This window comes from Charadrius vociferus, unplaced genomic scaffold (genome assembly GCF_000708025.1).
Source record: "Charadrius vociferus isolate BGI_N301 unplaced genomic scaffold, ASM70802v2 scaffold477, whole genome shotgun sequence".
Taxonomy (NCBI): domain Eukaryota; kingdom Metazoa; phylum Chordata; class Aves; order Charadriiformes; family Charadriidae; genus Charadrius; species Charadrius vociferus.
Genome location: NW_009649449.1, coordinates 3691215 through 3703456, shown reverse-complemented (window position 1 = coordinate 3703456; position 12242 = coordinate 3691215). Strand labels below are relative to the sequence as shown.

At 37.1% G+C, this 12242-nt stretch overlaps 1 protein-coding gene across 1 annotated transcript; it reads left to right on the top strand.

Annotated features, from left to right (window-relative positions):
• The first annotated feature begins 2449 nt into the window (after positions 1 to 2449).
• LOC104290503 (solute carrier family 35 member E2-like) lies at positions 2450 to 9666 on the top strand. The gene is made up of 8 exons (XM_009889608.1): positions 2450 to 2774; positions 3483 to 3618; positions 4742 to 4869; positions 5765 to 5885; positions 6257 to 6310; positions 6934 to 7006; positions 7731 to 7876; positions 9073 to 9666. The coding sequence occupies exons 1-8, from the start codon at positions 2450 to 2452 to the stop codon at positions 9317 to 9319; spliced, it is 1230 nt and encodes a 409-aa protein (XP_009887910.1). The 3' UTR covers positions 9320 to 9666.
• The last annotated feature ends 2576 nt before the right edge of the window (positions 9667 to 12242 follow it).

The following is a 12242-nucleotide window of genomic DNA, read 5'->3' as shown; positions in this document are numbered from 1 at the left end:
AAAACGCACTGCGTGCTGTTTGTTCTTGTGGGCTGGAAGATTGAATGTTTGTGTGTAATCCAAGAGAAACAGTCTACCCAACCACTGCCACGTTTTCATCTATTGGTAAACATCAGCTGCTGGTTGGTCTTAAGGGAGGAGACTGAATTAGTTCCAGATGGAGAACTCTTTCAGCCCATTTAAGATTTCCAGTTCATTTAAGACAGCAGGTCAGTAATTTAGGGGAGTAGTTTTTGTTCTTATTTGCTGTTCTGCTTCCTGCCATGTGTGGAATCAGTGATATCGAATATGATACCGCAGTGCTGCTGAGGGTGGGAGTTTCATTGTGCTTAATTGCTTTTAATTGAGTAGTATTAACAGAAAAAGTATTAACAAAGTTGTGATAACTAACCGTTTTGAATGTAGAGGGGTATTTTTCTAAGACCTGAAAAATGAGGAGGAGTCAGGAATCTGTTTTTCTTACCCAGTTATCTTAAGGAATGCGTATCTTCCTTCAAATTGGCTAGTTTTGTCTTAAACTGGGTTAACACAAGTATATGGTTTAAGGCGAGCATGTCCCTTGGTGTGCTGCTAGCATGATTTCCTGGTAAAATGGAAAGAGATAAGGGGAAAGAGATGGAAACCTTCTATGCGTGTCTGTAATAACAGAAATAGAGAACATGAGGAATGGAAAACTTCAGTGTAAAGGAGCTGCTGTTTAGGATATGGACACTGACAGGATATATTTAACTCTTTAGTAGCTCTTTATGTTTTATTTTGAGATGCCATGTTGGATGTTAAAAAAACATGAAGAAAATAGTGTATCCTGTTCACATGCTAATAAAATCAGGGCAGGTGCAGTAGGTCTCATTACAACTCTTGTATTTTTGCTTGCCATCAATTATTTCTTGTGCTGCCATTGTTTGATGCACTGTAGTATTATGGTCGTATTTCAGACAGCTTTTCCAAGATGTCCAGTCATTAACTTCCCTGCCAAGAATTACTTCTTAACTGTGTAAGATCCACCATCTTGTCTATCCAGCAAATGTGCTTCTGGAGAAAAGTGTTTCAAATTTAATTTTGCCTATTTGCTCATTGAGGAGCAAAAGAGGTCTTGTTTGTCATTTTATTCTCATCTGATTAACCCTATCTTTTGCTTATAAAGCACATACTGTAAAATAGAAGCAATAAATCCAGTTGTGTGTTTTAATGTAGATAAGCTGCTCAGGTGCAATTTCTTTCTTTCTTAATGTAGACTTTGAATCTGTTAGCATTATGATGCTAAATGACATTACATGACTTGAGAAGAATAAAGGTCATAATGTGTTTTTGTTATTCTCTGTACTCTTCTACTGTAACTTGCCACGTTTCATGTAATCTGTGGAGGTGTTCAAGGCCAGGTTGGACAAGGCTTTGAGCAACCTGGTGTAGTGGAAGGTGTCCCTGCCCATGGCAGGGGGTTGGAACTAGATTATTGTTAAGGTCCCTTCCAAACCAAACCCTTATGTGATTCCATGGATTTGTAAAAGGAGGAAGCTCTAGCTGCAAATGATTTAATGCTTTTTTCTGTCAGATCTTTTAAAAAGACTTCAGGAATTATTGCAAGTGCTAATATTGAAATGCAAGCTATAATAGTACTGCAGTAGTAAAATAGGTAATGTCATGTTATTTACAAGTAATTAATTAGAGAACAAGTCTGTTTGGAAAGCTCTTGGACATATTTTCCTACTTTGTTCACCTAGATCTCGTAGTTACCAGGATAGCTGTGCTTGTGATTACTGGAAGTTCCAGTCCTTGATTATTGACTGCTCCCTTTAACTCGAGATGGTAACAGGTTAGTTAGTACAAAGGGTACAGGCTCCTGCCCAGATTTTCTGGGTTGTGAAGATTTTTATGTTGAGTGGTTATAAGAAGACCTTAGACTGAGATCAAAGAAACTGTAGAATCTTCAAGAGGAGTTAATTATAATGGAAAAGGCTATGTTGACATACTTGAGAAGAAAAAGAATTTAAAAGTCACGTGAAGTCTTGTGTGTGTGTGCATGCTGTTTTAGAATAAAAAAAATTTCTCCCTTATCTAAGTTCTTAGTGCTTAATCTTGGTATCGTGATATTAATGCAAAATCCAGTCTAAAAGAAAAGGTACAGCAGTCTTTCTATCTTTCATAAACTGCAGGTGAAATGTGGTATCCTTGCTGCATTAGGGGTTTAAAATGTCATTATGTTCAGAGCTACATGCTTTTTTTGTTTCTCTTTTTTTCATTTTTAGGCAGAAAAAATGGAATAGACCACATGAAGAAACATGCAAAGCTTATTTTTATGCAAGATGTTATTTGGAGGACCAAGTACACTTTTTCAGGCCATGGGAGATGAAAGACTAATCACATGATATTTTTGTTCTGTCGAAGTGCTGTTATGTGCTAAGTCAATGTTGGTTTGTATTAAGGACGAATACTATTTTCTTATGTCAGCATGTCAACTGTGACAAGTGCTCAGACACCGGAGGAACCTAATCCTCCCCCCCTTGAAGAAAAGCCAAAGGGAAAATCACTATTTCATTTGGGTTCGCTGTTTGCTAACAGGAGTGAAAAATTTGTAATTGCCAGGAGTGATAGTGTACCAGAGGAGTACGTTCTGAAAATAACTATCACGGAGACTACGGTGATTGAGTCAGACTTGGGCATCTGGAATTCTCATGCTCTCATCTACCTCACTTTGTGGTTTTTCTTCAGCTTTTGCACTCTTTTTCTTAACAAATATATTCTTTCATTACTGGAAGGAGAACCCAGCATGCTAGGTAACCCTACCTTTCTTTTACACTTTAATTCCAGTAAGATATTTGACAATACCAGATAGTCCTATATAAAGTTGAGGGGCAAAGTGGCTCAACTGAAGTGAAAAAGACCTTGTCAGGAGATGTGGGGGTGAATCTTGGGGCTGGGAGTTGTGATCTCAGCCTGTAAAGGGGCTTCTGACCACCATCCTTTCCTCCACTTGCTGAAAGATATTGCTCATAGAGGAGCTGTAAGATGGTGTTTGAGAACTAAGAGCTGAAAAGAAAAATTTAATTTTTTGTTTTCTGTGTTGGAGCATAGCGTGGGTTAAAAAAAAAAAGTCAGTTGTTGATAGTCTCCAGAGCTGTTAAGATTAATTTGTTTGTTTGTAGGAGTGCAAAAGTTGCCTTTGCGTGACCTCTATTATGCAATGGGCTGCCTTTTCCTTTTTTCCCTTTTTTTCCTTTTTTTTTCTTTTTTTTTTTTTAAAGGGGGAAACACAGGGCATTTCCTCTGAGAACCAGATTTTATTGTTGTATGCCACCTTAGCTTTATTCTGCTGCCTTGCTTTTGTGAGAAGTCATAAAATCTAGACAATAGTTGCCATGTTTCTTAACTGCTAAAAGTACTACACATAAGTTTGTCTAAGAAACTTTCTTACATTGCTTAATTTGTCATGTCACCATCATCTTCTGATTTTATTATTTTTTTTTCTTCTCATCTTTCTTTAGGTGCTGTTCAAATGCTTTCAACCACTTTCATTGGCTGTATAAAAATGTTTGTTCCATGCTGCTTGTATCAACACAAAACACGCATCTCTTATCCACCCAATTTCATCATGATAATGCTGTTTGTTGGATTAATGAGGTAAATGGTTAAATATTTCCTAGATATCTATCTGGTTGCTTTACTGCATTCCTCTGAACGGAGGCTGTATTTTCATGGCGCTCTTCCTTTTCCTTCTTGATTGGAAAGCGTTTGGAGTATTCACCTTTCCCCCAAAAAAATCACAGTATAATTTTATTTTTAGTCCCTATTGCTAAATGTTCCCTTTTCCAGATGTCCGTTTTTTGGCTAGCTTGGCTTCCCATCACATTTAGCTTCTTTGGGAACATATTTCTCTTTCCATTTACTTTCTTCCTGTTCTCTTTTGAGGCTGATGTTTATTTAGTTTACTGGTATTTATTATGATGTTGCTTTGTTCCCTTGCCTTTTCCAGCAATTGCCTCAAAAGTGATACAGGCTATTAACATTTATCTTTTTAAAAAGTAAGTATTTGGTGTGTGCTGGCACAGTATCAGTTGGTGGTCTAGGAGAGAATATATGATTTGGTTTCCTCTACACTGCAAAAGTGATAAAGGATAACAGGGTTCAGATTAATTGAGAGTAGCTTCACCGTAATAACTCTGCCCTGTTGTTTAATTTCATGGTTTAAAGTGTGGTAAATGTGTAGTGTACCTGATCTACACTAAAGATGGATAACTGCAAATGATAAAATTTCTTTGGTGAATTACTGTTTATCAGCATAATAGTACTAACTTTTTCAACTGAGCCTATAGAAAGCTTCAGCTTAAAACCCTGTAATCTGAAGCTTGGTTAGAGTGCATTAAAAAGTAAACTCTGATGTTTTCTGGAAGTCCACTGTACATCCATAGAAATTGCACAGTTGCCCAAGGGTGCCTTCATTTGTGCTAAATAAATAATAATGTTTAAGCCAAAGCAGAAAGAAATAGATCTGACACATTCCACCTGGCAGGTGCTGTGGAGTAACAGAGCGCAGCTGAGCAGTTACTGCCCTTCAGTCATGCTACCATGGTTTCATAACTGGATTGCCAGCTACACCTGTCCATATTCTTAGTTACTGCAACTCAAATTTTTAAACCTAGAGAAATTATAATGCAATTCTTTTTTTTTTATGCTAGATGTCTAAGAGTAGTTCTTAAAGCATTATTTTATTTTCTGCTTAATGTCATGTGTACTTCTATTACAGATTTGCAACAGTAGTCTTGGGTCTTGTCAGCTTGAAAAATGTGGCGGTTTCATTTGCAGAAACTGTTAAAAGCTCTGCACCTATTTTTACTGTTATCATGTCTCGGATGATACTGGGAGAATACACTGGTAAGCACTTCATTGTTGAAATGTGGTGGTTTGGGGTTGTTTTTTTTTGTATAATACTATCACTTAGTTGACCATGGGTGAGGAGATTCCACCAAATTATAGTAAATGCAGCTGGAAGAATCATTCTGTGTGAACACAATAAGTAGACTATATATAAAGTAAAAAAGGATTCATTGTAATGCAGCTGTGTAAGGGCATCGTTGCTCTAAAGTTATTTTTCTCTCAAGAAAATATTAATGCAGCCTTAAATAACTGAAGTTCGGTGTGTTTCTCATAAGGACAGCTTGCTGCTCAGAATTTAAAATTCTTTAATTTCTTCATGGTGTTCACTCTGTGATTAAAAAAAAAAAAAGACAACAAAACCCCAGACAACTGGCTTACCACTATATGATTTCTTCCAGTCCACAGTATAATTTCTTTGTGATTCCACTCGCAATTGCATGTTTGCTTGCATTTTGCTTGTTGCTAGCTGTAAGTCATAGGAGTAATACAGAAGCCATGTATAGATTGCTTTGTGATGCAAAATGGCAAAAGGCTGAAATAAGCCAGAGGAAGAAGAGTAATTAAATCACAGAGTTAACAGGGAGAGTATAATTTTCTTCTGTCATTTGGTGAAAAAGATGAAACAAAGACAGTCATCAGTCTGTTGTTTTTCTCCAAGGGAGATACTTTTATCAGTGAGTATATATCTAAATTGTTTTCAAGAGCATCCTGCTGTTGTCTGAGATCTCACTTTAGAACCTCTGTACTTTAAAATCCAGTTAAATAAGTTGCTTGCTCTTTCAACTCAAGAAGTTAAGGTGGAATTTAAGCTTTCAAAAACTGTGGTATCTGATACATGTAATTGGAAGTACAGTAATTAAACTCAGACTTAAATTTTTCTCTTCATTTGCAGGATTGCTGGTTAATCTCTCTCTCATTCCTGTTATGGGTGGGCTAGCTCTATGTACAGCTACTGAAATCAGCTTCAACATCCTAGGTTTCTCGGCAGCTTTATCTACTAATATCATGGACTGGTAAGGCATAATGATAGTTGCCTATGTGGAATAAAGGAATTTTATTTATTGGTGGATTGAAGAAAATTGTTGCCTGTAGTTGTTTTTATACCCTACATTTAAATGTTGGTATTTAAAATTTATTTTTAACAAAAGATACAGTTTCTCTATCATATCTGCTAGCATTCCTAAGATTAAAAAATAGTACAACTTGTTAGTCTAAAAGAGTTAGACTAAACTCCTTTCTGTAGTTGCATAATGTGTAGAATGTGAAATGTGTAGAATACATATCTACCCATCTAAGGGGAACAACTGTCTTTCTTGTGGATTGGTTTATTTGTTGTAACTAAAGTACAGATAAATGGTGTTGTGGTATTGTGTTTTTTTTCCAGTTTGCAAAATGTCTTTTCCAAAAAACTACTCAGTGGAGATAAATACAGATTTTCGTAAGTATTAAAAATATTTCAGGTTTGATTATAGGTGGACTTTGGGCTACAGAAGGAAACTATATATTTATGATTGTATTGCACCAAGATTTTTTTTTTTTTTTCTCAGGCTGTTTACAGACAGCTTTAATCTAAACCATTTTATCAGGGAAAGAAAACTCCTCTGTGGTCAGATCCCACTGTGGTAGGTCGGAGTCTCGTAATTGGCTAAAATTCTCAGCGTATCCAGAAATAAGTCCTTATTCTGCAATCATAAAACATCCCTTAATGTTATTAGGCATGCAGAAATGAACTTTAGAACTTGCTTGATGTTTTAACTACAAAACACAAGCCAGGAATAAAATCTTGTGGTAAAATATACCAATGTATGCATTTTACCATGAGAAGAAATGCTAATTTTGGTCCTGGAATCTTGTGTCTTTTGTCTTCAGTCTGTCTTGGCCAACACAAAAAAGAAACCACTATCTTTGCCAAAAGATTGCTGAATTTGTTATCACCAAAGCTTGGTAGATGGCTTTTACTAATTTTTGATATCGGTAAATACAATAGTGACGCAGCTTTCTTCAGCTCTAAGAAAGAAAAAGGTTTTCATCATTTTGTCATTGTTTTTTCTCCTTTCGTAGAGCCCCAGAGCTTCAGTTCTACACAAGTGCTGCTGCAGTGGTTATGCTCATTCCAGCTTGGATATTTTTCATGGTAATTTGAATTTACTGACGCTGATTTATGTTTTCTTTTTGACTTGTGAGTGGAGTGTGCAACTAACATTAATACGTTAAGATTAACTTTTACTTTTCTTCCCACTTTTTTTTTTTTAAATCACCCTGAAATGCATTTCATCTTTTGTTTGCAAGCGATTGGGGGACAGTAAAAAAGAGAAAAATTTCAGAGAAACAATTTAATATAGAGGAGTTGACAAGTGATCCAGAAAGCCCAAGTTTATTTCAGGATTTTTGAGATCAATTCATGTCTTTGTCTAAGTGCATTTAAAGTTTTAGATAAAGACTTGAAAACCAGATCTTAAATATTTGTTGACTTTTTGCTGATATTCACATGGTATACAGGAATACTAACTCTCTGAAAGCAAAGTTGAGCTGAAGTAAGTGTAATGCATCAGGTTAAATATGTATCCTTCGTATTCTGGCATTTCACTGCCATGCATCAGTGTTCAGAAAAGAAAATATCTCACAGGCAGGCTGAACACACTGGAATGTTCAGTCAGATGAGAGCTGTTTTTTCTAATATATTCTTTTGGGGGGGAAAATTTGTAGGATCTAAATGTCCTGTATGTTTTAGGTTTTGTTTTGCTGAAGTTTAAGGGTAAAACCGTATCTGCTTATAATAATGAATTGGGTGGAAAATCACTTTTATTTGCTTATGAACTAAACTCTTAAAGTTCTCTTTTTTTGTTGTTGTTGTTTAGGATGTGCCTGTGATTGGGAAAAGTGGGAGAAGCTTCAGCTACAACCAAGATGTTGTCGTACTTCTGTTAATAGATGGAGTCTTGTTCCATCTACAAAGTGTTACAGCCTATGCCTTGATGGGAAAAATTTCTCCTGTGACTTTCAGGTAGAACTGTATTTTCATGTCAAGAACACTATTTTATTTTCTTTTTTTCTTGCTCAGTATTTCTGCTTGAGAACTAGGCAGTAAAGGTATTGTGCAAAGAAATAAATAATGTAAATGTGTAAATGCATCAAATTGAAGAAAACTTTACACATGCAGATCACCAAAACTTTGTGGTTTGCTCCTTCACTGTGTGAGGGGAGCAGCATTTGACACATGCTGTTGAGCTTATGGAAGAGGTGCTCACATTTTCTAGGAGGGGTACTGTATTCAGCTTTAACAGCAATTCCTTAAAGCTGGTTGATGGGACTGAACAGATTCACTGAAACCCACAATCCAATGTTTAAGCTGCCGTTTGCTTTAGTGATAAGGCAATACCTATATACATCTCGGTGCAGTGCAGAATATGAGCAGTCAGCTTGGTATTCCTTTTTTCTTGAAGCATGACACCAGCATGTCAAGCTGTAATTGTTGAATTATATGTGTTCTTTAAAGACAGCTTCCACCTACATTGTCAGTTATTGGCAGCTTTTTTAGGCTGTTGCAGTTCTGATTCAGTAACTGGTCATTTATATGAATGTTCCAAGGGCCTGTGGGGTAATCCTGGTCCTAAACTCTGAAGGCTTCTGCGGTCTTATACTTTTAGGTGCCACTGCTTGTGATAATTCACTGTTGCACATGCTTATTCTGAAGTTGCTAGTCTTCTCTACATAATAGGACGTAAAATCATATATATATATATATATATATATATATACACACACAAAATTTCTTAACTACTTGTTATAATGTTATTGGTATGATGTAGATAATGATTCTTTTCGGGTTATAATGCTTTATTACCTGAACAGTAGCAGCAGACTTGCACAAGAGAGTTATGTCGCTAGTGTTCTGTTAGCATTTTCTGGATGCCTGTGTTAGCTAGAAATAAAATGCTAACACTGTACTGCATACTTAAAAGCAACAAAAACTTGAGGTGAATTATTCGTACTAGCTCTAAAATTAAGGTGAGTATAAAGATACGAGTGCTGATACACAAGCAATTTGGTTATGGTGTTAGCTCCTGGAGGAAAAGTGGAATCTGAGTTGGTGTTTAAAAAGCAAACAAAACGAAGAGAGGTCCCGCTACATTAAAGCATGGTTGTGCATGGGGTATGAGGAAAGCTTTATTTGGCCTTAATTTTTATATTCCTTTCCAGTGTTGCTAGTACTGTGAAGCATGCGCTGTCTATCTGGCTAAGTATTATTGTGTTTGGTAACAAAATCACAAGCCTCTCAGCTATTGGGACTGTTCTAGTGACAATTGGAGTTCTACTATATAACAAGGCAAAGCAGCATCAGCAAGAGACCATACACAGCCTGGCAGCTGCAGCCCCGCAATCTGCACAAAGTACAACTGAAGATACTGAGCCACTAATTTCCAAGGATTTGGAACCGTATGATTAATATGGCCATTTATTCTTCCAACCTAGTGTAACTCAAAGGAACTCTTCCTGAAAGTGGTTGTTTCTTCACCAGTTGATGCTGATTTGGTTCCTTCGAGTTCATGGCAGGCCAAGCCTGGGACTTGAAGCAGAGAGAAAACGATGGGAAGAATCCAGTAAGTCTTGATTTACTGAGAAACTGATACACCGGAGGACCTAGCGTCATATAATGTGGTAAACGTGGGCTTTATTGTCTTTCCTTGACTGCAAGTAACATAACAGGCCTATATTAGAGAAGAACTTCAGTGTCTTGTGGGGAAAACGATTCCTTTCTCCTTACCCATCAAAATAATGTGAAAATGTGGACCCATGGCTGTATTCTGCTTGCTTGCAGTGGAATGAAATTGGTGCATAAATGAAATTCCTAGTTGTTTGTTACTCTACGCTGCCTGCATCCTCCATCGTTTGTGTGCGTCGTAGAGCTGGAAGAAGGAACCTCCTCCTCTCCCAACAAATGACTGAGTTTGGTATCTGTTTAGTTGAAGTAAACTATGGAAATGATTCCATGCCCCAAAGCAGTGATGAGCAGCTATTTCTGACTACAAAGCTAGGGATGAAAAGTGATTTTTCTACTAAAACTTAACATGGAAATATTGCATCCTGGTTGCGTATTGACAATATTGAAACACAAATATATATACATATACTGTATAAATTAAGTGTTTAATTAAATATTTGCAGATGCTTAGAGGTAAAAAAACACTGAAAAATTTTGGTGGTAAAGGAAGCAGGATCTGTGTATTTCTATAAGAAACCCTTTTAATATTTTAATTTCTTCCATTTTATTGTATATTTCTGTTATGAGGAAATAAATTGCTATTTTTTTTTGTATTATTTCTAAGACTGCAACAAAAAACTGCCTTTTAGAAACTCAGGGTTATAATTCTGACCTATGTGCAAAATATTTCTATAATTTCTGATTAGGTAAAGAATATCAGAGTTATCTGTGACAGAGATGGAAGAGATGTCACTAAAGGGAGGAATATTAACCATAAACTGAGGCTAGTCTTAACTTCTTAAAAGCAGCAGAAGTATTCTTTTTTTTAAGGAAATTCTCTTTTGTGGTAGATCAAAGATTAAAGCTAACTTTCAAAAATGAAAAAAAAATCTTAAGTATTATTAGTAATTAGTTTTGGCAAAAAAGCACATGTAGCTACAAAAACATTCAAATGGAATTCTTGGTAACAAAGTTAAATTAATTTTATTTTTAATAATTGCCACTATTGGGGAAGAAAGAGTGTAGCATGGCATAAAAAGAATAGATAAAGTGGTCTTTATGGTAGAAGTAACTTCTAATAGGAAGTTACCATTGGAGTTCCTGCAAAATTTAAGCTCATGCTTACATTTCCACTTGTGAGGTATTCCGTTAGCTTTAGTGAACTATTCCTGCAGAGACCGAAAGTATGTTCCCGAGAGAGTCTCTCTGAGGAAGCCTATCTTCTGTTTAAAATAGTATGTACTTGTTTTCTCTGATGCTTCCTTCGGGTTACATTCCTGTAAGTGACTGGTTGCCTGGGGCGTATGCCATGAAGATTTGAGCAGGAGGGAAATGTCAGGTTTTTTTCATCATTGCATACATGATGTCTGTGGGTTTTTTTGTTTCTTTGTACTCCTATCACTTTTACAAAAAGCTGTGGACGATGGGGTGGAGCTCTGTTTTGTTTCGGTGGTTTGTTTTTGTGGTTTTTTTTTCTATTTTTGTAATTATGCCTTTTAAAATCCCAGTGTATTTGGCAGAAAACAAAGTCCGGCTTGCATCATATTTCTAGTCTTGTTGGAAGACAGAACTGTAAGTGGCTTTCTGGTTGTCTAGCTCCGGACTCGTGTAAACCCCTTCATCAACTGACTGAACTTCATTTTAAGCTAGCAGGCTTTTGCGTTTCCTATTGCTGGAAAACTTTTTGTGAACCAAACAGCCAGGAGGATTTTGGAACCTGTGATTTCTGACACGTCTAAGCGTATTAGGGGCTGGTTTAGCCCCCCTCCCCGTTCTGTGGCAGCAGGATAATCCTGTTTTACTAGGGGTTTGTTTTCATAGAGTTGATCTTATGTACTTTTCTACACAGTCTTCTTGGCCTTTATTTTTATTAGATAAAACGAACCAACTGCTTTACTGTCCGCTTGTAAGACGTTTTCTTCCTCCAGCCGTACCAGTAATTTTCCTTTGCTGTTGCTCCTGTTGGGTAAAGGAGGAGCGCTTTGTTCTGCGTTAAGAACTCACTTCGGGGGCATACCCCCCTCCTGCACTGACCAAGTCGGGCGCCGTCAGCCACAGCTCTGCGCATCATTTGTTGTACACTTGTCACGTACGTTCTCATAGACACAGCACCTCTTCCTTAAAAATGTGAATTCCTGAAATAACATGAGACTGAAATAAGGCAGACTGGCAAATGTGCTACTCGCAGCATTAACCTGTTTCTGAAATGGCATTATTTCCCAGCTGTAACGATGGATGGATAACAAAGTACCTGTCCTGTGTGGTGGTGTCACCTTGAGTCACCGTTCATGTCACTTCGGCAATGTGTCGATTTCTGTTGCCCAACTCTCAGCGCTTTTTCCTTGTTTGGAATTGCCTTTCTCGCACTGAATTTACGTAAATTCTCCCTCGGAGCGTGTGTGTTATCTGACTTGTTGGAATCGTGCTTTACTCACAGGAATGATAATAAAATTTAACTTTTTGTATGTAATTGTAAGGGTGGTCCTAAAGCCTGCCTGTTTGTTGTGGGTTGGGTTTTTTTATTTAATTTAGTTGACTAGACAGAGCCTGCTCGTTAATTAATTAATTACCTTCCCGCCAGCGCCAAGGCTGATGCATTGTAGGCAACAGCCGATGTGCCGATTCCGTGGCCATTTCTGTGACTTTCTCCCGCCCTCCGTCATGGCGG

What these genes read in the sequence shown, in the direction of transcription:
- LOC104290503 (XM_009889608.1), top strand. Translation starts at nt 2,450, where the DNA reads ATGTCAACTGTGACAAGTGCTCAGACACCGGAGGAACCTAATCCTCCC. An exon ending in TCTACTAATATCATGGACTG is followed by an intron (nt 5,886 to 6,256) that starts GTAAGGCATAAT and finishes TTTTTTTTCCAG; the next exon opens with TTTGCAAAATGTCTTTTCCA. An exon ending in GGAGATAAATACAGATTTTC is followed by an intron (nt 6,311 to 6,933) that starts GTAAGTATTAAA and finishes CTCCTTTCGTAG; the next exon opens with AGCCCCAGAGCTTCAGTTCT.